A 24,894-nucleotide genomic window follows, 5' to 3' on the forward strand; every position below is an offset into this window, starting at 1 on the left:
ATGTGAGGGTATCTACCCTAGGGGACACGGGGAGAACATGTGAGGGTACCTACCCTAGGGGACACGGGGAGAACATGCAAACTCCACACAGAAAGGCCCTTTCGCCGACCCCCGCCTCGGGTATGGGCACTGAGAGGCTAAAGGTCATCAGACGGTGGTTCCGTGGCTCAGACGCAATAAATAATGGACCTTGATGTGAACAGGGTTCACATCAAGGTCCATTATTTATTTATTGCAATTTATTGCATTCATGAAAAATAAATAAACGCATGAAAACTCGTCTAATTCTTAAACTTATTTGAAGAAGGAAGAAGATCCAGAATAAACACCGACAGAACACGAGACGACGACACAGAGACATTAACCCGTCTTTTTATTTTTATCGTCTCGACATCATCAAATTCAACAGTTATCGTTCTGCCGCTAGGCCGATACCGCTATGGCCGATACCGCTAGGCCCTACAGACCACTAGGGCCGATACATACTTCTATTTTAGAAAAGGATAATAAGAAAAACAAGAAACAAACAAAAATAAAGGTTGACGTTAGCGCTATGGGTAGCGACGGGGACGCTAATCAGCGACACCGTTCGGAATCAATAAATATATCTCTGCCTTCGCGAGGAAACCTCGTAACTCCAATAAGTTCACCTTTCAGAAAATTCTAAATATAAATATTTCCGCAGAAAACTAAGCAACACTGCCTCATCAAAGTTGGTGCTGTAGCTCCCCTCCTGGCCAGCGGGGGGGGGGCTGTAGTTCCCCTCCTGGCCAGCGGGGGGCAGTGTTCAGGAAGATGCTTTCACACACTGGTGCAGGTTGAGGCTGCGCTGGCTGGGATACCTCCGCCCACACCTGTAGGGGCAAAACGCACAACGTCATGAATTACTGCCCCCTGGTGGATGAATTTATACTGAAATTACACCTCCGCCCACAGCTGTAGGGGCAAAACGCACAACGTCATGAATTACTGCCCCCTGGTGGATGAATTTATACTGAAATTACACCTCCGCCCACAGCTGTAGGGGCAAAACGCACAACGTCAGGAATTACTGCCCCCTGGTGGATTGAATGCATACAGCCTTACTGGGGGCGGGGCTTGCTCTGTACCTGCGGCAGTCGTAGCGTTTGGTCTCCTTGGGGTGCGTCAGCTTCCTGTGTTTGTTGAGGAGGTACCGCGACCCCAACACGACCCCGCACTCCTTACACTGCAGGTCGGGTTCCGTGTGCCTGGCCGTCACGTGCTTCACCAGCCTGGACAGGTAGAGGGCGCCACAAACAACCACTCACACGTCAGGCATTCATCAGACGCTCTTCATCCAGAGCGATTTACCTATAAGCAGACCTATAAGTTTATAGCGCACCACCGAGTGGTGCGCTATGAGCTTGTAGATCTGCTATTTTTCAATAGCTAAAGCATAACATAATTGTTTAAAACACCAAAAGAGGTTTTCCGCCCAAAATGGGTTAAGGACACTTAGGGCCGATTCATACTCCTATGTTTCGGCGCTGTAGTGTCCAAATGATTTCGGCTCGTCAGAAAACATCAGTAGCACCGAAGAGACGACTTTAGGACGGTACCCCCCCCCCCCCCCCCCCCCCCGAACCTCAAATGACGTCACATTGAAGGCTCTACAGAGCCAAATGACGTCACATTGAAGGCTCTACAGAGCCAAATGACGTCACATTGAAGGCTCTACAGAGCCAAATGACGTCACATTGTAGGCTCTACAGAGCCAAATGACGTCACATTGTAGGCTCTACAGAGACCAATGACGTCACATTGTAGTCTCTACAGAGCCGAACCCACTTTTATTCGGCTCTAAAATAGGAGTATGAATCGGCACCTTACACGTGCGTGATCCCCCTAGCGCCCCCTGGCGGCGGTCGGTGGTTAAAGGACACTCACATGTGCGTGATCCCCCTAGCGCCCCCTGGCGGCGGTCGGTGGTTAAAGGACACTCACATGTGCGTGCTCACGAAGGTCTCCAGGCAGTAGTTGCAGCTGAAGGGCCTCTTGGCCGGCAGGTGGCTCTTCAGGTGGTGACGGAGTTTCAGGGGGTTGTCGAAGACCTTCTGGCAGGTCTTGCAGGCCTTGGTCTTCCCGCTGTGTGCCCAGGAGTGGGCCTTCAGCAGCTCAGCAGACCTGAAGCCCTGCTCGCACTCTGGGACAGAGAGGAGAGGGTGGGAACCCCTTTTGGCATTAGCATTATGCTATGCTTTAGCTGTTGGAAAATAGCAGATCTACAAGCTTGTGGGTTAGCCCATTTTGGGGCGGGAACCCCTTTTGGTGTCAGCATTATGTTATGCTTTAGCTATTGAAAAATAGCAGATCTACAAGCTTTTTCAGAAAACTGTCAGGATGTAGAGAAGACATTTTTAGAATCTGATCTCAGGTCAGAACGGGTTAACTATAGCACTGCGTGAAAAGAGGAGTTGACAGGTAATTCTGGGCACTGTATTTTTGCCCGTAAACCTCAAGTTCAGCAGCATATACAGTTAATATTACGGTAATATGCAGGTGTGATGGTACATATACAGTTAATATTACGGTAATATGCAGGTGTGATGGTACATATACAGTTAATATTACGGTAATATACAGGTGTGATGGTACATATACAGTTAATATTACGGTAATATGCAGGTGTGACGGTACAACTCGGGAGTTTACCAGAGTTTGTCGACCAAAAATTATATGTAATTGTATTTAGCTTGTAGGTCTGCTATTTATTTATTTTTATCGTGAAAATGTGGCACAAATCTTCTAATATAATTATATTCTTTCAGAAGACTTATTTATTTCGACGTCTAGTTACTGATGAAGACCTACTGTCTTCATCAGAGTCATGGTTGACTCTGATGAAGATCTACTGTCTTCATCAGAGTCATGGTTGACTCTGATGAAGATCTACTGTCTTCATCAGAGTCAACCATGTAGTTTTCAGACCTCCTGTAGTTTACTGGTTAATAACAGATCTATAGTTTACAGTGTGTGTCCGTTGACGTGTGTAATAGTAGATCTATAGTTTACAGGGTGTGTCCGTTGACGTGTGTAATAGTAGATCTATAGTTTACAGGGTGTGTCCGTTGACGTGTGTAATAGTAGATCTATAGTTTACAGGGTGTGTCCGTTGACGTGTGTAATAGTAGATCTATAGTTTACAGGGTGTGTCCGTTGACGTGTGTAATAGTAGATCTATAGTTTACAGGGTGTGTCCGTTGACGTGTGTAATAGTAGATCTATAGTTTACTGGTGCATCTGAAGGGCAGCGTGTGTCCGTTGACGTGTTGCTGCAGCGTCTGGGCGTTGCGGAACGTCTTGGAGCAGACCTGGCAGGGCAGAGGGACGAAGGCCTGGTGAGACCTCTGGTGGTGGCGCAGGATCATTGCACTGGTGTAGGCCTTAGGACACTGGGGACACTGAGGAGACATCGTTAGGACACTGAGGAGACATCGTTAGGACACTGAGGAGACATCGTTAGGACACTGAGGGGACAACGTTAGGACACATCGTTAGGACACAGAGGAGACAGAGGAGGAGGAGACAGAGGAGGACACAGAGGAGACAGAGGACACATCGGTAACGTTGCAGTTACCTTGTGAGGCCTGATGGCCAGGTGTTTCATGGTGTAGTTACCTTGTGAGGCCTGATGCCCAGGTGTTTCATGGTGTGGTGTTTCAGAGCGTATGCGTTGGTGAAGATTTTCTTACAGACGTCACAGCTGTACGACTTCTCTCCTGAGAAGAAGAACACAATTTAAACCCACTGACCCTAACCCTAAACCACTGCTTCAACACAGTGGTGACGAGGCAGACTTACAGATGAAATGTAGCTTTGGCTAACTCTGGCTTATTTACATTGAGGTGAAAACTGTCGATTACTGAGCTTTGTCCCTGTCAAATTAAATACATAAATAAAATAAATAAACACTAGCGTTGTCTAAGCAGTCAATTATCTGACCCATTTTCACATTTTGAAGTGGATTTTCGTTGCCCATGAAGTTCTGAGAAAGTTCCCCTTTCATGACTTTTCCTAAATATTGTGATTTATTTTCTCCATCTGAAACGTTTTCTGAATATGATATTAGGCATAATTACACCTATATGTCAGCTGGTTTTCATAATTACACCTATATGTCAGCTGGTTGTCATAATTACACCTATATGTCAGCTGGTTGTCATAATTACACCTATATGTCAGCTGGTTGTCATAATTACACCTATATGTCAGCTGGTTGTCAAAATATTCCGCATCACAACTTCTCCAACTCAACAACAACAACACAACTCCGCCTTGCATCACAGCGATTAAAAAGCTTAGATTATTACGACGGCCACGATACATCCACCGAAGTACCTGCAGAAAGTTCAATTACTCCCGATCTGACCACCACTCCATCGCTTCACTCTGGACACCCCAACGCACTGCCCCTGTGGACGTACTACGTCATCACCATCACAATAACAAACCACACATGCGCTCTGCCTGTCTACAGCCACTGACCAATATGTCAGCTGACCTATATGTCAGCTGGTTGTCATAATTACACCTATATGTCTGATTGTTTTCATAATGACACCTATATGTCCGTGCCGCCTGTGCGTGCGTGCGTCCCGTACTAGCGTGCGTGTTGACATGCCTCTAGTCTTTGTGTGTGTGCGTGCGTGTGTGCGTCCCATACCAGTAAGTGTGTGTGCGTGCGTGCTGTACCAGTGTGTGTGTGTGTGTGTCGTACCAGTGTGTGTGTGTGTGTGTGCGTGTCCCGTACCAGTGTGTGTGTCGTACCAGTGTGTGTGTGTGTGCGCGTGCGTGCGTGCCGTACCAGTGTGTGTGTGTGTGTGTGCGTGCGTGCGTGCGTGCGTGTGTGTGTGCCGTACCAGTGTGTGTGTTGACGTGCCTCCTCAGGTTCTTGGCTGCGCTGAAGGTCTTGCCACAGTGCGTACAGGCGTGCGGCTTGAGGCGCGTGTGCACGGGGCCGTGCGCGCGCAGGCTGGCCGCGTCCGTGAAGCGCGCGGGGCAGTGGTCGCAGGCGTAGGGCTTCTCGCCCGTGTGCGTGCGCGCGTGTCTGCGCAGACCGCCGCCGCGGGAGAAGCGCATGGCGCACACGGCACACGCATAGGGCTTCTCGCCCGTGTGCACGCGCATGTGCAGACGCACAGACTCCTGGGGGGGTGGGGAGGCGGAGAGAGAGAGAGAGAGAGACAGAGAGAGAGAGAGAGAGAGAGAGAGAGACAGGGAGAGAGAGAGAGAGAGACAGGGAGAGAGAGAGAGAGAGAGAGACAGGGAGACAGAGAGAGAGAGAGACAGAGAGAGAGAGAGACAGAGAGAGACAGGGGGAGAGAGAGAGAGAGAGAGAGACAGAGAGAGAGACAGAGACAGAGACAGAGAAGATGCATCAATAAACAACAACAACAATAATACTACTACTAATACTAATAATGATACTAATAATAATGATATTAATATTAATAATACTACTAATGATAATGATAATAATAGTATTAATAATAATAATAATGATATTAATATTAATAATACTACTAATGATAATGATAATAATAGTATTAATAATAATAATAATAATGATATTAATAATAATACTAATACTAATGATAATGATAATAATAGTATTAATAATAATAATGATATTAATAATAATAATAATAATGATAATAATAATATTATTAATAATAATAATGATATTAATAATAATAATAATGATAATGATAATAATAATAGTATTAATAATAATAATGATATTAATAATAATACTAATGATAATGATAATAATATAATTAATAATAATAATGATATTAATAATAATAATACTAATAATAATAACTATAATAATAATAGTATTATTAATAATAATGATATTAATAATAATACTAATGATAATGATAATAATAGTAGTATTAATAATAATAATGATATTAATAATAATACTAATAATGATAACTATAATAATAACCAGACCTTCCTGAGGAAGGCCTTGCTGCAGACGCTGCAGACGTGTGTCTTGGCGGGGCCGTGCGCAGCCTTGCCGTGTCTGCGCAGCTGGTCCTGGCTGGGGAAGCGGGCGGGGCAGCGGTCGCACGCGTGCATCGGCGTCTCCTCCACGGCCACGCCCCCTGCGTGTGATTGGACGGGCCATGATCGGTCACCACAACGACACATCGGCCTCGACTGCCTTTTTTCACTGACAAAACCTACGTAAAAACTAAGACACGATGACTAAACACTGATACGGATAATTCCGTCAACAAATAAAAACTAGGCTAAACTGTTAGGAAGGGACGATAGTGGACAAGAGATCCAGTACAAGTTTTTACACTCACGTTGTGGGCTTGTAGATCGGATATTTACAGTCATTAACGACGGCATCAAGGCACCGCCAAAATACATTTTAGTCGACTAAAATCTCATGACATTTAGTCGACTGAAACTAGACTGAACACTAGAACATTCCAGGTGACTTAAAATGTGACTAAAACTAAATGAAAGACTATTCAAGAGACTTTAACCCATTCTGACCTGAGATCAGATTCATACGAGGTTTCCACTGGGACACACACTGGTCTGAGAAACCCATTCTGACCTGAGATGAGATTCATACGAGGTTTCCACTGTGGACACACACTGGTCTGATTAACCCATTCTGACCTGAGATCAGATTCTAAAAAAATGTCAGTCGTTCTTCGATTTTTCAAAAATAGCAGACCTACAAGCTCGTAGCGCGCCACTCGGTGGCGCGCTATGAGCTTGTAGATCTGCTATTTTTTCAATAGGTAAAGCATAACATAGTGCTAACACCAAAATGGGTTCCCGGTCAGAATGGGATAATGACCAAACACTAAAAATCTAGACGTGCTGCCAAAGAGAACACAGCGCCCCCTAACCTGCGTCCTTGCGCCTGCTGCCCTCCTGCGTCTGCGTCGCGCGCCACTCGTGCGCCACCAGCTCGTGCCTGCGCAGGCCCTTGCGGTGCTTGAAGCGCTGCTCGCAGACGCCGCAGGCGAAGGCCTTGTCGCCCGGGTGCATGCGCAGGTGCATGCGCAGGCCCTCGGCCGTGGTCAGGACCTTGGCGCAGTGAGGGCAGACGAAGTGCTTCTGGCGCACGATCTGATGCAGCGCCTCCTCCTCCTCGCCGGCGGGGCGGGTGGCCTGCAGCGGAGAGACGATCTGATGCAACTCCTCCTCTCCGGCGGGACGGGTGGCCTAACAGCGGGAGAAACACCGCGTCTTCAGGGAGTCCAAATAAACACTGTTTAAACACATTTAGGCCTGACATCGAGTTTATTATTATTATTTTTTAAATGTCTTTTTTGTCTGACAAACCTCATGTTTCTGTATCAGTGGTTCTCAATATTTCATGTCAAGGACCCCCAAAAATATATGAAATTGGCCGCTGACCCCCCATCTGAAAATGTGTTGTTTCAGGGACCCCCCCCTCCTCCCAGAAGCAAAGATTTGAGTTAAAAACGTTCGCTCTGAAAGAGTATTATATTCAAAGCTTTGCACCACATGTTCATGATTCTTCAAAAATAGCTAAATTATAACATAATGTTTAAAACACCAAAAGGGGTTCCCGACCCAAAATGGGTTAAACACATTCTGGATGGGAACCCCTTTTGGTGCTTAAAAGCCTTATGTTATACTTTAGCTGTTGAAAGGGGTGCATACTTAGTCAACACATTTAGTCTTAGTTTTAGTCGTCATAGCTTAGTTTACATTTAGTTTACGTTTAGTTTTCGTCAGTGGACGAAGGTAGTCGACGGACATTTTTTCGTCTTAGTTTTAGTCGACGGAAACAACACTGTTTTTGTTTTTTTTATTCCACGATTTTGTAACCCATTTTTCACCCCTGTGTCAATCATCTACTGTGATCCTGGGCTCTACAAACCCTCCACCAACCTAGTCCCCATATATGGGGGACAAGGGGAGACCAACCTAGTCCCCATATATGGGGGACAAGGGGAGAGCAACGGACTTGAACTCATGCTTCCTTCATGCCTGAGTGTCCAAGTTGCTCCTTTACACCTGACAGGGGGGAGTTTCCCTGGTTGGACGTAGCGTGTGGAAGGAACACGTTATTCCAACCAGTTCCTTTCCCCTCCATCAGGCGCCCCGGCTGGCCAGGGGGAGGCAGTTTAGAGACCAGGATTACTGCATGTTTTTTGTGAGGGTATCTACCCTAGGGGACACGGGGAGAACATGTGAGGGTACCTACCCTAGGGGACACGGGGAGAACATGTGAGGGTACCTACCCTAGGGGACACAGGGAGAACATGTGAGGGTACCTACCCTAGGGGACACGGGAAGAACATGTGAGGGTACCTACCCTAGGGGACACGGGGAGAACATGTGAGGGTACTATACCCTAGGGGACACGGGGAGAACTCCATCAGCATGTGAGGGTACCTACCCTAGGGGACACGGGGAGAACATGTGAGGGGACCTACCCTAGGGGACACGGGGAGAACATGTGAGGGTACCCTACCCTAGGGGGACACGGGGAGAACATGTGAGGGGACCTACCCTAGGGGACACAGGGAGAACATGTGAGGGTACCCTACCCTAGGGGGACACGGGGAGAACATGTGAGGGGACCTACCCTAGGGGGACACGGGGAGAACATGTGAGGGGACCTACCCTAGGGGACACGAGAACATGCAAACTCCACACAGAAAGGCCCTTTCGCCAACCCCGCCATCGGGTATGGGCACTGATGACGCGGAGGAGGAAACACGCCGCCAGCGCCCACAGCGTCCCGAGCGGGAATCGAACCCAGGACCTTCTAGCTGTGAGGCTAGAAGGCTGAACAACACTGTTTTAATCACCTTGTTCTGATGACGGTTGGCTCTGGCCGCACCGCCCTGGGAGGAAGAGGCGGAGTCCAGCGAGGCCACGCCCCTCTGGGAGGAAGGGGCGGAGTCCAGCGAGGCCACACCCCTCTGGGAGGAAGGGGCGGAGTCCAGCGAGGCCACGCTCCTCTGGGAGGAAGAGGCGGAGTCCAGCGAGGCCACGCCCCTCTGGGAGGAAGGGGCGGAGTCCAGCGAGGCCACGCCCCTCTGGGAGGAAGAGGCGGAGTCCAGCGAGGCCACGCCCCTCTGGGAGGAAGGGGCGGGGACAAACGAGGCCTCCGCCTCAGCCGCGGCTCCTGGAGAGAATGATTGATTGGTCGAATAGCTTATCCCATTCTGACCTCAGATCAGATTCTAAAAAAACGTCTTCTACATCCTGACAGTTTTCTGAAAAAGCTATGTTTCTATGTCAGTCGTTTAAAAAATAGCGGACCTACAAGCTTGTAGATCTGCTATTTTTCAATAGCTAAAGCATAACATAATGCTAACACCAAAAGGGGTTCCCACGCAGAATGGGTTAAAGGACCACTTCACCACTTTTCAACCTATCTTCATATAATAGGTCCTCACTAATAATCATAGTAGTCTGTGTCTCATAGGAGGGCTGTGGGCAGTTTAGAAACCGTCTTCCAGTGACATCATCATTAGGCAGATTTTGTCTTTACAAAAATGTTTAGATTTTCATTATCGTGAGAACGATGGCTTCCATTTCCGCATTGCAACTTTTCAGGACTAGAAAGCCTGCAGTTTCTATTAGCTTGTATTCCCCATCGATGATGTCACTGGAAGACGGTTTCTGAACTGCCCACAGACCGAGTAGAAAAGAATTGCGCCATTTTATCATGATTATTAGTGAGGACCTATTATATGAAGATAGGTTGAAAAGTGGTGAAGTGGACCTTTCAAAGGGATAGTTCAGATCGTTTTAACTTAAGTTGTGAAATACTTGCCATTAATATAGTGGTTGCAACTGTATTAGTTTTGGTCAATATTAAGTAGTTCCGGTCATTTTGTGGGGGGCACGCAGTAAAAGTAAATAGATTCACAAAACTAACGTCATTTGTGTTGTTGACCTATTTCTAAAATATTAGTGCAACTTTCGTTCAACTTTGACCCCTCCAGCACACGGAACTATGTTGTTTGTGTCCAAAAAATAGTTCCGTGTGATGGAGGGGTCAAAGTTGAACGAAAGTTGCACTAATATTACCAGCAGCCCAGATGATGACCTGATTTCCTGGTTTCGTCGTCATAACGCGACGGCCTCGTCATCAGGTCCCGGAGGATAAATCCGCCGTTTCTTTTTAATTCTTTTAAAACGGCGAATTAAACAAATGTCGGGTATAGCGTTTTGCGTGCGGTGGAACACCGGATTAAACAATTAGCGTTTAGCCGTCAAACTGTTAATTAAACAACATTAAACAACGCTAAACTCACTTTCCCACTCGATTTCCCGCTCAATGTGCCATTCACTTTAAGCATGCACACACAGTACCCTCTACAGCTAAAGTAAAACATAATGCTTAAAACACCAAACACCAGCTCAGTGGCCTTGTGGTTAGAGTGTCCGCCCTGAGACTGGGAGGTCGGGGGTTCGATCCCCGGCCGGGTCATACCAAAGACTCTAAATAATGGGACCCAGTGCCTCCCTGCTTGACACTCAGCATCAAAGGGTTGGATTGGGGGGTTGGGAAGTGAGGACGCTGGCGTCGACTGTTCGCCGCTTCACCTCCCAATGTATGAATGAATGAACCGTTGTAAAGCGCTTTGAGCACTTGGAAAAGCGCTATAAAAATGCAATTCATTATTATTAATATTTTAGAAATACGTCAACAACACAAATGACGTTAGTTTTGTGAATTAATTAACTTTTAATGCCAGAGCAGAACTCGGAGACCTCTGGAGCGTTTCTACTCACTGGTGAACTACTTAATATTTCACCAGAACCAGAGCAGAACTCAGAGACCTCTGGAGCGTTTCTACTCACTGGTGAACCAGAACCAGAGCAGAACTCAGAGACCTCTGGAGCGTTTCTACTCACTGGTGAACCAGAACCAGAGCAGAACTCAGATACCTCTGGAGCGTTTCTACTCACTGGTGAACCAGAACCAGAGCAGAACTCGGAGACCTCTGGAGCGTTTCTACTCACTGGTGGCGATAGCTTCCAGGTCGATGTCTCCGTGGTCGTCCCGCAGGCTGACGGCCAATACGAAGCCAGCGTCCATCTCCTCGGCCACGCCCCCCTCCTGGTCGATAATCTGAATCGATATAGACAGGGCAAATCAATAATCTGACTTCCTCTTCTTCACAATAAGAGCCGCTTGTAACGATTGGTCAACGACACTGATTTAATTAAATTAGTTCCACTGACGGGACGTTAATATCGCTTTAATTTATTTAGTTCTACTTACAGGACCTTAACCCATTTTGGTGTTTCAAACATTATGTTATAATTTAGCTATTGAAAAATAGCAGATCTACAAGCTCGTAGCGCGCCACCGAGTGGCGCGCTACGAGCTTGTAGGTCTGCTGTTTTTTAAAGAATCTTGAAAATATTTATTTCCAGAAAACTGGAGGATTTTAGAAGATTATTTTATAAAATTTTGAGGTCAGGCCTAAATGGGTTAATATGGCTTTAATTCATGTGCAGTGGAATGTTGTGTCTGTTTCTATTAATATTATATTATAATAGCTCTGAACTAATTAATTAATAACTCTATGAATATTGTTATAATAGCTCTGAACTAATTAATTAATAACTATTAATATTGTTATAATAGCTCTGAACTAATTAATTAATAACTATTAATATTGTTATAATAGCTCTGAACTAATTAATTGATAACTATTAATATTGTTATAATAGCTCTGAACTCATTCATTAATAACTATTAATATTGTTATAATAGCTCTGAACTAATTAATTAATAACTATTAATATTGTTATAATAGCTCTGAACTAATTAATTAATAACTATTAATATTGTTATAATAGCTCTGAACTCATTAATTAATAACTATTAATATTGTTATAATAGCTCTGAACTAATTAATTAATAACTATTAATATTGTTATAATAGCTCTGAACTCATTAATTAATAACTATTAATATTATTATAATAGCTCTGAACTAATTAATTAATAACTATTAATATTGTTATAATAGCTCTGAACTAATTAATTAATAACTATTAATATTGTTATAATAGCTCTGAACTCATTCATTAATAACTATTAATATTGTTATAATAGCTCTGAACTAATTAATTAATAACTATTAATATTGTTATAATAGCTCTGAACTAATTAATTAATAACTATTAATATTGTTATAATAGCTCTGAACTAATTAATTAATAACTATTAATATTGTTATAATAGCTCTGAACTAATTAATTAATAACTATTAATATTGTTATAATAGCTCTGAACTCATTAATTAATAACTATATTAATATTGTTATAATAGCTATGAACTAATTAATTAATAACTATTAATATTGTTATAATAGCTCTGAACTCATTAATTAATAACTATATTAATATTATTATAATAGCTCTGAACTCATTAATTAATAACTATTAATATTGTTATAATAGCTCCTAACTCATTAATTAATAACTATATTAATATTATTATAATAGCTCTGAACTCATTAATTAATAACTATATTAATATTGTTATAATAGCTCTGAACTAATTAATTAATAACTATTAATATTGTTATAATAGCTCTGAACTAATTAATTAATAACTATTAATATTGTTATAATAGCTCTGAACTCATTAATTAATAACTATATTAATATTGTTATAATAGCTCTGAACTAATTAATTAATAACTATTAATATTGTTATAATAGCTCTGAACTCATTAATTAATAACTATATTAATATTATTATAATAGCTCTGAACTCATTAATTAATAACTATTAATATTGTTATAATAGCTCTGAACTCATTAATTAATAACTATATTAATATTATTATAATAGCTCTGAACTCATTAATTAATAACTATATTAATATTGTTATAATAGCTCTGAACTAATTAATTAATAACTATTAATATTGTTATAATAGCTCTGAACTAATTAATTAATAACTATTAATATTGTTATAATAGCTCTGAACTCATTAATTAATAACTATATTAATATTGTTATAATAGCTCTGAACTAATTAATTAATAACTATTAATATTGTTATAATAGCTCTGAACTCATTAATTAATAACTATATTAATATTATTATAATAGCTCTGAACTCATTAATTAATAACTATTCATATTGTTATAATAGCTCTGAACTCATTAATTAATAACTATATTAATATTATTATAATAGCTCTGAACTCATTAATTAATAACTATTCATATTGTTATAATAGCTCTGAACTCATTAATTAATAACTATATTCATATTGTTATAATATCTCTGAACTCATTAATTAATAACTATATTAATATTATTATAATAACTCACCTCTCGTGTGGGACTGAGTCCATAGCAGTGTTCGTCCTCTGTCGCAAATACATCAGCATTAATTACATCATCATTACATCATCATTAGAACAAATACATCATCATTACATCATCATTAGAACAAATACATCATCATTACATTACATCATATCTGCCCCCCCCTAGTTTGGAACTACAGCACCCCACTTTGTCTCAATGGGATAGTTCCAATGCGTGGAACTATAGCCCATAGCACCCCGCTTTGTCTCAATGGGATAGTTCCAATGTGTGGAACTATGGCCCATAGGCACCCCGCTTTGTCTCAATGGGATAGTTCCAATGTTTGGAACTATAGCCCATAGCACCCCGCTTTGTCTCAATGGGATAGTTCCAATGTGTGGAACTATAGCCCATAGCACCCCGCTTTGTCTCAATGGGATAGTTCCAATGTGTGGAACTATAGCCCATAGCACCCCGCTTTGTCTCAATGGGATAGTTCCAATGTGTGGAACATTGAGGTGGCTCCAGTGAAGTGCAGTGGCCAGTGAAGTGCAGTGGCCAATGAGGTGTGGAGGTACTCACCCACGCTGCCTCCAGACAGGATGTTGAGCAGGCTGATCTGAGGCCTCTTCCTCTTGCCTAACATGGTCAACAGAATGACATCAAACAGGAAGTTATTAATAATACAACATAAACAGCTATTAACCCATTCAGGGTTAGGGGAACCCATAGCATTGTGTTGAACTTTAGCTATTGAAAAACAGCAGACCCACAAGCTCGTAGTGAGGCACTCGGTGCTCGGAGCTTGTAGGTTTGCTATTTTTTTGAGTGGTGCAACCACTCCTACAACCAGCAATGTCTGTGCGTACTTATGTGGCCATGAGAATATGACTATTAGTACCAGTAGGGGAGCTGTTTGCCAGAAACAGTGAGAGAGAGAGATAGTATTAGTGCTGCCTGTTGCTAATGAGAGAGAGAGAGGAGAGGAGGGCGGGGGGGAGGAGAGAGAGGGGAGTTGCACCACTCAGTTCAAACGGGTGTGATTATTATTATTTTTTGTGAAAATATGGCGCAAATCTTTGAATATATATTCTTTCAAATATTTGCCTCTGGGGGGGGGGGGTCCCTGGAACAACATATTTTCAGATGGGGGTCGGCGGACAAATACAGATAATTCTGGGGGTCTTTGACATGAAAAAGGTTGAGAACGACTGACAGAAACAGGCAAGATTCTTGCCTATAGAGTTAATATAACAGTCATAAAGCTGGTCTGAGGTCAGATTCTTGCCTATAGAGTTAATATAACAGTCATAAAGCTGGTCTGAGGTCAGATTCTTGCCTATAGAGTTAATATAACAGTCATAAAGCTGGTCTGAGGTCAGATTCTTGCCTATAGAGTTAATATAACAGTCATAAAGCTGGTCTGAGGTCAGATTCTTGCCTATAGAGTTAATATAACAGTCATAAAGCTGGTTTGAGGTCAGATTCTTGCCTATAGAGTTAATATAACAGTCATAAAGCTGGTCTGAGGTCAGATTCTTGCCTATAGAGTTAATATAACAGTCATAACGCTGGTCTGACGTCAGATTCTTGCCTATAGAGTTAATATAACAGGTCATAACGCTGGTCTGAGGTCAGATTCTTGCCTATAGAGTTAATATAACAGTCATAACGCTGGTCTGAGGTCAGATTCTTGCCTATAGAGTTAATATAACAGTCATAAAGCTGGTCTGAGGTCAGATTCTTGCCTATAGAGTTAATATAACAGTCATAAAGCTGGTCTGAGGTCAGATTCTTGCCTATAGAGTTAATATAACAGTCATAAAGCTGGTCTGAGGTCAGATTCTTGCCTATAGAGTTAATATAACAGTCATAAAGCTGGTTTGAGGTCAGATTCTTGCCTATAGAGTTAATATAACAGTCATAAAGCTGGTCTGAGGTCAGATTCTTGCCTATAGAGTTAATATAACAGGTCATAACGCTGGTCTGAGGTCAGATTCTTGCCTATAGAGTTAATATAACAGGTCATAACGCTGGTCTCAGGTCAGATTCTTGCCTATAGAGTTAATATAACAGTCATAAAGCTGGTCTGAGGTCAGATTCTTGCCTATAGAGTTAATATAACAGTCATAAAGCTGGTCTGAGGTCAGATTCTTGCCTATAGAGTTAATATAACAGTCATAAAGCTGGTTTGAGGTCAGATTCTTGCCTATAGAGTTAATATAACAGTCATAAAGCTGGTCTGAGGTCAGATTCTTGCCTATAGAGTTAATATAACAGTCATAACGCTGGTCTGACGTCAGATTCTTGCCTATAGAGTTAATATAACAGGTCATAACGCTGGTCTGAGGTCAGATTCTTGCCTATAGAGTTAATATAACAGTCATAACGCTGGTCTGAGGTCAGATTCTTGCCTATAGAGTTAATATAACAGTCATAAAGCTGGTCTGAGGTCAGATTCTTGCCTATAGAGTTAATATAACAGTCATAAAGCTGGTCTGAGGTCAGATTCTTGCCTATAGAGTTAATATAACAGTCATAAAGCTGGTCTGAGGTCAGATTCTTGCCTATAGAGTTAATATAACAGTCATAAAGCTGGTTTGAGGTCAGATTCTTGCCTATAGAGTTAATATAACAGTCATAAAGCTGGTCTGAGGTCAGATTCTTGCCTATAGAGTTAATATAACAGGTCATAACGCTGGTCTGAGGTCAGATTCTTGCCTATAGAGTTAATATAACAGGTCATAACGCTGGTCTCAGGTCAGATTCTTGCCTATAGAGTTAATATAACAGTCATAAAGCTGGTCTGAGGTCAGATTCTTGCCTATAGACTCTGTGAAGAGCTTCTCCTCAAAGTCCATGAGCAGCTTGACGTCCTCTAGCATCTTCACCAGCTTCCCCAGAGCCTCGTTCCCTATGGTCTCCATGGTGGAGGCAAACTCTGCCTGGAAACACCTCTGTGAGGAGGACACACAACATTAACCCTAACCCCATGGTCCCCACAGTGGAGCTCTGTGAGGAGGACACACAACATTAACCCTAACCCCATGGTCCCCACAGTGGAGCTCTGTGAGGAGGACACACAACATTAACCCTAACCCCATGGTCCCCACAGTGGAGCTCTGTGAGGAGGACACACAACATTAACCCTAACCACATGGTCCCCACAGTGGAGCTCTGTGAGGAGGACACACAACATTAACCCTAACCCCATTGTCCCCACGGTGGAGCTCTGTGAGGAGGACACACAACATTAACCCTAACCCCATTGTCCCCACGGTGGAGCTCTGTGAGGAGGACACAGAACATTAACCCATGGTCCCCACGGTGGAGCTCTGTGAGGACGATACACAACATTAACTCATGGTCCCCAAGGTGGAGCTCTGTGAGGAGGACACAGAACATTAACCCATTGTCCCCACGGTGGACCTCTGTGAGGAGGACAAACAACATTAACCCATTGTCCCCACGGTGGATCTCTGTGAGGAGGACACACAACATTAACCCTAACCCCATGGTCCCCACAGTGGAGCTCTGTGAGGAGGACACACAACATTAACCCTAACCCCATTGTCCCCACGGTGGAGCTCTGTGAGGAGGACACAGAACATTAACCCATGGTCCCCACGGTGGAGCTCTGTGAGGACGATACACAACATTAACCCATGGTCCCCACGGTGGATCTCTGTGAGGAGGACACACAACATTAACCCTAACCCCATTGTCCCCACGGTGGAGCTCTGTGAGGAGGACACAGAACATTAACCCATGGTCCCCACGGTGGAGCTCTGTGAGGAGGACACAGAACATTAACCCATTGTCCCCACAGTGGACCTCTGTGAGGAGGACAAACAACATTAACCCATTGTCCCCACGGTGGAGCTCTGTGAGGAGGACACAGAACATTAACCCATGGTCCCCACGGTGGAGCTCTGTGAGGGGGACAAACAACATTAACCCATGGTCCCCACGGTGGAGCTCTGTGAGGACGATACACAACATTAACCCATGGTCCCCACGGTGGAGCTCTGTGAGGACGATACACAACATTAACCCATGGTCCCCACGGTGGAGCTCTGTGAGGACGATACACAACATTAACCCATGGTCCCCACGGTGGAGCTCTGTGAGGACGATACACAACATTAACCCATGGTCCCCATGGTGGAGGCGAACTCTGCCTGGAAACACCTCTGTGAGGACACACAGAACATTAAAGGGAAACGTCACCCTTTTTGCAAACAAATATATGTTAATGACGTTTAGAAGGTTTAGAACACTTTCCTGAAGGTCTTTATGTGTGGTTTTAGATATTTTAGATTTAAACATCTCTGATGTCATCGACCCTGGTCTCACTTACTTCCTGGACTACATGTTGTCTCAGTAAGACAGCCCCTCCCCCCTATATCCACAAGGAGGAGCAGTGCACCCAAAGCATTATGGGAATTGTAGTCCAGGAACCTCCTTGCAAAAAAGAGACATGTTAAACGTAAAGTATAAGTCATGTGACCTACCAGAGCCTTCTTCGTGGCGGCGTCCTGCTCTCGCTCACCGTTGGCTCCTCCCCCTCTGGTGTTAGCCACGCCCTCCCTGGTGTTGGTGCCTCCCCTTCTGGTGTTGGCTCCTCCCCCTCTGGTGTTGGCTCCTCCCCCTCTGGTGTTGGCCCCTCCCCCTCTGGTGTTGGCCCCTCCCCCTCTGGTGGTGTTGGCTCCTCCCCCTCTGGTGTTGGCTCCTCCCCCTCTGGTGTTGGCTCCTCCCCCTCTGGTGTTGGCCCCTCCCCCTCTGGTGGTGTTGGCCCCTCCCCCTCTGGTGTTGGCTCCTCCCCCTCTGGTGTTGGCTCCTCCCCCTCCGATCGTGGCCACGCGCGCTCTGGTGTTGGTGGCACATCTGGTGTGAAGTAAAGAACAAAATGTCTTTTGAAATCATGACAGTTTTATGAAATAACCCCATTTCTATGTCAGTCGTTCTCAAACTAATTCACGTCAAGAACCCCCAGGATTATCTGTATTTGTTATTTATTATCTGTAAACATATGTTGTTCCAGGGACCCCCCCCCCCCCCCCCCCCCCCCCTCCTCCGCCAGAAAGATATGAGTTAAAAACGTTCGCTCTGAAAGAACACATATATTCAAAGATTTGCACCACATTGTCACGATAAAAAAATAAAAAAATAAAAAAAAGCAGATCTACAAGCTCGTAGCGCGGCACTCGGTCGACAAGCTCTCAATTTGACGCCGCAATGCGACGCGACGCATTTTGAGGTACTTTTCCTTTTGGTACTAGCGTGTCTGAAGTAAAATCTGCTAAATTAGCATGTGCTTAAATTCACATTTAGAGTTTTCTTCAGATGTCAAAACATTCCGAGACCAGTGGCGTACACAGACATTCAGAGGGGCAGGACAGTGGCGTGCACAGACATTTAGAGGGGCAGGACAGTGGCGTGCACAGACATTTAGAGGGGCAGGACAGTGGCGTACACAGACATTCAGAGGGGCAGGACAGTGGCGTGCACAGACATTTAGAGGGGCAGGACAGTGGCGTGCACAGACATTTAGAGGGGGCAGGACAGTGGCGTGCAGACATTTAGAGGGGCAGGACAGTGGAGTGCACAGACATTCAGAGGGGCAGGACAGTGGCGTGCACAGACATTTAGAGGGGCAGGACAGTGGCGTGCACAGACATTCAGAGGGGCAGGACAGTGGCGTGCACAGACATTTAGAGGGGCAGGACAGTGGCGTGCACAGACATTTAGAGGGGCAGGACAGTGGCGTGCACAGACATTTAGAGGGGGCAGGACAGTGGCGTGCACAGACATTTAGAGGGGGCAGGACAGTGGCGTGCACAGACATTTAGAGGGGGCAGGACAGTGGCGTGCACAGACATTTAGAGGGAGCAGGACAGTGGCGTGCACAGACATTTAGAGGGGCAGGACAGTGGCGTGCACAGACATTTAGAGGGGCAGGACAGTGGCGTGCACAGACATTCAGAGGGGCAGGACAGTGGCGTGCACAGACATTTAGAGGGGGCAGGACAGTGGCGTGCACAGACATTTAGAGGGGCAGGACAGTGGCGTGCACAGACATTTAGAGGGGCAGGACAGTGGCGTGCACAGACATTCAGAGGGGCAGGACAGTGGCGTGCACAGACATTTAGAGGGGCAGGACAGTGGCGTGCACAGACATTTAGAGGGGCAGGACAGTGGCGTGCACAGACATTTAGAGGGGCAGGACAGTGGCGTGCACAGACATTTAGAGGGGCAGGACAGTGGCGTGCACAGACATTTAGAGGGGCAGGACAGTGGCGTGCACAGACATTTAGAGGGGCAGGACAGTGGCGTGCACAGACATTTAGAGGGGCAGGACAGTGGCGTGCACAGACATTTAGAGGGGGCAGGACAGTGGCGTGCACAGACATTTAGAGGGGCAGGACAGTGGCGTGCACAGACATTTAGAGGGGCAGGACAGTGGCGTGCACAGACATTCAGAGGGGCAGGACAGTGGCGTGCACAGACATTTAGAGGGGCAGGACAGTGGCGTGCACAGACATTTAGAGGGGCAGGACAGTGGCGTGCACAGACATTTAGAGGGGCAGGACAGTGGCGTGCACAGACATTTAGAGGGGCAGGACAGTGGCGTGCACAGACATTTCGAGGGGGCAGGACAGTGGCGTGCACAGACATTTCGAGGGGGCAGGACAGTGGCGTGCACAGACATTTAGAGGGGCAGGACAGTGGCGTGCACAGACATTTCGAGGGGCAGGACAGTGGCGTGCACAGACATTTAGAGGGGCAGGACAGTGGCGTGCACAGACATTTAGAGGGGCAGGACAGTGGCGTGCACAGACATTTCGAGGGGCAGGACAGTGGCGTGCACAGACATTTAGAGGGGCAGGACAGTGGCGTGCACAGACATTTAGAGGGGCAGGACAGTGGCGTGCACAGACATTTAGAGGGGCAGGACAGTGGCGTGCACAGACATTTAGAGGGGCAGGACAGTGGCGTGCACAGACATTTAGAGGGGGCAGGACAGTGGCGTGCACAGACATTTAGAGGGGCAGGACAGTGGCGTGCACAGACATTTAGAGGGGCAGGACAGTGGCGTGCACAGACATTTAGAGGGGGCAGGACAGTGGCGTGCACAGACATTTAGAGGGGGCAGGACAGTGGCGTGCACAGACATTTAGAGGGGCAGGACAGTGGCGTGCACAGACATTTAGAGGGGCAGGACAGTGGCGTGCACAGACATTCAGAGGGGCAGGACAGTGGCGTGCACAGACATTTAGAGGGGGCAGGACAGTGGCGTGCACAGACATTTAGAGGGGCAGGACAGTGGCGTGCACAGACATTTAGAGGGGCAGGACAGTGGCGTGCACAGACATTCAGAGGGGCAGGACAGTGGCGTGCACAGACATTTAGAGGGGCAGGACAGTGGCGTGCAGACATTCAGAGGGGCAGGACAGTGGCGTGCACAGACATTTAGAGGGGCAGGACAGTGGCGTGCACAGACATTCAGAGGGGCAGGACAGTGGCGTGCACAGACATTTAGAGGGGCAGGACAGTGGCGTGCACAGACATTTAGAGGGGCAGGACAGTGGCGTGCACAGACATTTAGAGGGGGCAGGACAGTGGCGTGCACAGACATTTAGAGGGGGCAGGACAGTGGCGTGCACAGACATTTAGAGGGGGCAGGACAGTGGCGTGCACAGACATTTAGAGGGAGCAGGACAGTGGCGTGCACAGACATTTAGAGGGGCAGGACAGTGGCGTGCACAGACATTTAGAGGGGCAGGACAGTGGCGTGCACAGACATTCAGAGGGGCAGGACAGTGGCGTGCACAGACATTTAGAGGGGGCAGGACAGTGGCGTGCACAGACATTCAGAGGGGCAGGACAGTGGCGTGCACAGACATTTAGAGGGGCAGGACAGTGGCGTGCACAGACATTCAGAGGGGCAGGACAGTGGCGTGCACAGACATTTAGAGGGGCAGGACAGTGGCGTGCACAGACATTTAGAGGGGCAGGACAGTGGCGTGCACAGACATTTAGAGGGGCAGGACAGTGGCGTGCACAGACATTTAGAGGGGCAGGACAGTGGCGTGCACAGACATTTAGAGGGGCAGGACAGTGGCGTGCACAGACATTCAGAGGGGCAGGACAGTGGCGTGCACAGACATTTAGAGGGGCAGGACAGTGGCGTGCACAGACATTTAGAGGGGCAGGACAGTGGCGTGCACAGACATTTAGAGGGGCAGGACAGTGGCGTGCACAGACATTTAGAGGGGCAGGACAGTGGCGTGCACAGACATTTCGAGGGGCAGGACAGTGGCGTGCACAGACATTCAGAGGGGGCAGGACAGTGGCGTGCACAGACATTTCGAGGGGGCAGGACAGTGGCGTGCACAGACATTCCGAGGGGGCAGGACACTGGCGTGCACAGACATTTCGAGGGGGCAGGACAGTGGCGTGCACAGACATTTCGAGGGGGCAGGACAGTGGCGTGCACAGACATTTAGAGGGGCAGGACAGTGGCGTGCACAGACATTTAGAGGGGCAGGACAGTGGCGTGCACAGACATTTAGAGGGGCAGGACAGTGGCGTGCACAGACATTTAGAGGGGCAGGACAGTGGCGTGCACAGACATTTAGAGGGACAGGACAGTGGCGTGCACAGACATTTAGAGGGGCAGGACAGTGGCGTGCACAGACATTTAGAGGGGCAGGACAGTGGCGTGCACAGACATTTAGAGGGGCAGGACAGTGGCGTGCACAGACATTTAGAGGGGCAGGACAGTGGCGTGCACAGACATTTAGAGGGGCAGGACAGTGGCGTGCACAGACATTTAGAGGGGCAGGACAGTGGCGTGCACAGACATTCAGAGGGGCAGGACAGTGGCGTGCACAGACATTTAGAGGGGCAGGACAGTGGCGTGCACAGACATTCAGAGGGGCAGGACAGTGGCGTGCACAGACATTCAGAGGGGCAGGACAGTGGCGTGCACAGACATTTAGAGGGGCAGGACAGTGGCGTGCACAGACATTTAGAGGGGCAGGACAGTGGCGTGCACAGACATTTAGAGGGGCAGGACAGTGGCGTGCACAGACATTTAGAGGGGGCAGGACAGTGGCGTGCACAGACATTTAGAGGGGCAGGACAGTGGCGTGCACAGACATTTAGAGGGGCAGGACAGTGGCGTGCACAGACATTTAGAGGGGCAGGACAGTGGCGTGCACAGACATTTAGAGGGGCAGGACAGTGGCGTGCACAGACATTTAGAGGGGGCAGGACAGTGGCGTGCACAGACATTTAGAGGGGCAGGACAGTGGCGTGCACAGACATTTAGAGGGGCAGGACAGTGGCGTGCACAGACATTTAGAGGGGCAGGACAGTGGCATGCACAGACATTTAGAGGGGCAGGACAGGAGCGTGCAAAGACATTTAGAGGGGCAGGACAGTGGCGTGCACAGACATTTAGAGGGGCAGGACAGGAGCGTGCACAGACATTTAGAGGGGCAGGACAGGAGCGTGCAAAGACATTTAGAGGGGCAGGACAGTGGCGTGCACAGACATTTAGAGGGGCAGGACAGGAGCGTGCAAAGACATTTAGAGGGGCAGGACAGTGGCGTGCACAGACATTTAGAGGGGCAGGACAGGAGCGTGCAAAGACATTTAGAGGGGCAGGACAGTGGCGTGCACAGACACTACTTTTTTTACTTTATTTTTTGAGCAGATTGCCAAAAGGGCAGGGGGTGCTCTAGCACCCACTAGTGTCGATCTGTGCACGCCACTGTCTGAGATGATGATGGTCATGGAAGAGGAACCTTCTGAAAGCTTTCTGGGCTCAAAGAAAATCAACTTCAAAATAATAATAATAAAAAACGGTCAAAATGACCTCTCAGATAACATGCTAGTGTTAATTAAGTAGTAATTTGGAAGCCAATACTTGTATTTACTTTTACTCAAGTGCACTTTGAACTCTGGACGACTTTTACTTAAAACAGAGTATTTATTATACTGCAGTATTAAAACTTTTTACTTTTGTTAAAAAGAAAAAAACTTCATTACCTTGAGTACCTTGCGTTCCACCACTGGGTTCTGCCCTCTCTGGCATTGGCCCCTCCCTCTCTGGCATTGGCCCCTCCCTCTCTGGCATTGGCCCCTCCCTCTATGGCCTTAACCACGCCCACTATGGATTTGGCCCCTCCCTCTATGGCCTTAACCACGCCCACTATGGAGTTGGCCCCTCCCTCTCTGGCCTTAACCACGCCCTCTCTGGCATTGGCCCATCCCTCTCTGGCCTTGGCCCCTCCCTCTCTGGCATTGGCCCCTCCCTCTCTGACATTGGCCCCTCCCTCTCTGGCCTTAACCACGCCCACTATGGATTTGGCCCCTCCCTCTCTGGCCTTGGCCCCTCCCCCTCTGGCATTAACCACGCCCTCTCTGACATTGACCCCTCCCACTCTGACCTGAGCCACACCATCTCTGGCCTTGGCCCCTCCTTCTCCTACATTGGCCCCTCCCTCACCGGCCTTGGCCCCTCCTTCTCCAGCATTGGCCCCTCCTTCTCCGGCCTTGGCCCCTCCCTCACCGGCCTTGGCCCCTCCTTCTCCAGCATTGGCCACTCCTTCTCCTACATTGGCCCCTGCTTCTCCTACATTGGCCCCTCCTTCTCCTACATTGGCCCCTCCTTCTCCTACATTGGCCCCTCCCTCACCGGCCTTGGCCCCTCCTTCTCCAGCATTGGCCCCTCCTTCTCCTACATTGGACCCTCCCTCACCGGCCTTGGCCCCTCCTTCTCCTACATTGGCCCCTCCCTCACCGGCCTTGGCCCCTCCTTCTCCTACATTGGCCCCTCCTTCTCCTACATTGGCCCCTCCCTCACCGGCATTGGCCCCGCCTTCTCCTGCCTTGGCCCCTCCTTCTCCTGCCTTGGCCCCTCCTTCTCCTGCCTTTGCCCCTCCCTCTCCGGCATTAGCTCCACCCTCTCCAGCATTAGCTCCACCCTCTGCGGTGTTAGCCCCGCCCTCTCCGGCCAGGTGGAGTTGGAAGACGAAGACGGTGCTGTCCTCCACCAGCTTCCCCAGTTCAGCCACGGCCGCGTGGACCAGAGTCTCCATCACACTGGCCATCTGGGTCTGGAGGGCTGGGAAACTGGACATCTGAAACACAGTGTTACGTTAGACTGGACATCTGAAACACAGTGTTACGTTAGACTGGCCATCTGGGTCTGGAGGGCTGGGAAACTGGACATCTGAAACACAGGGCGCTACGTTAGACTGGCCATCTGGGTCTGGAGGGCTGGGAAACTGGACATCTGAAACACAGTGTTATGTTAGACTGGTCATCTGAAACACAGGGTTACGTTAGACTGGACATCTGAAACACAGGGCGCTACGTTAGACTGGACATCTGAAACACAGTGTTACGTTAGACTGGCCATCTGGGTCTGGAGGGCTGGGAAACTGGACATCTGAAACACAGTGTTATGTTAGACTGGACATCTGAAACACAGGGCGCTACGTTAGACTGGACATCTGAAACACAGTGTTACGTTAGACTGGTCATCTGG

At 47.1% G+C, this 24,894-nt stretch overlaps 1 protein-coding gene across 1 annotated transcript; it reads right to left on the reverse strand.

Moving 5' to 3' along the window:
- Positions 1-206: 206 nt before the first annotated feature.
- Positions 207-24,213, reverse strand: LOC308332588 (uncharacterized protein; the record flags this gene model as incomplete). Its single annotated transcript, XM_080788554.1, has 16 exons — positions 207-854; positions 1,110-1,253; positions 1,966-2,164; positions 3,254-3,422; positions 3,640-3,740; positions 4,881-5,166; positions 5,980-6,134; positions 6,903-7,221; positions 8,844-9,163; positions 11,014-11,122; positions 13,353-13,390; positions 13,914-13,970; positions 16,156-16,288; positions 17,846-18,218; positions 23,400-24,139; positions 24,208-24,213. 16 exons carry the CDS (start codon positions 24,211-24,213, stop codon positions 788-790), a joined length of 3,216 nt encoding a protein of 1,071 aa, XP_080644680.1. The 3' UTR covers positions 207-787.
- Between the last annotated feature and the right edge of the window lie 681 nt (positions 24,214-24,894).

This window comes from Protomyctophum bolini, assembly GCF_963924005.1.
Source record: "Protomyctophum bolini genome assembly, chromosome: 18".
NCBI classification, from domain to species: Eukaryota; Metazoa; Chordata; class Actinopteri; order Myctophiformes; family Myctophidae; genus Protomyctophum; species Protomyctophum bolini.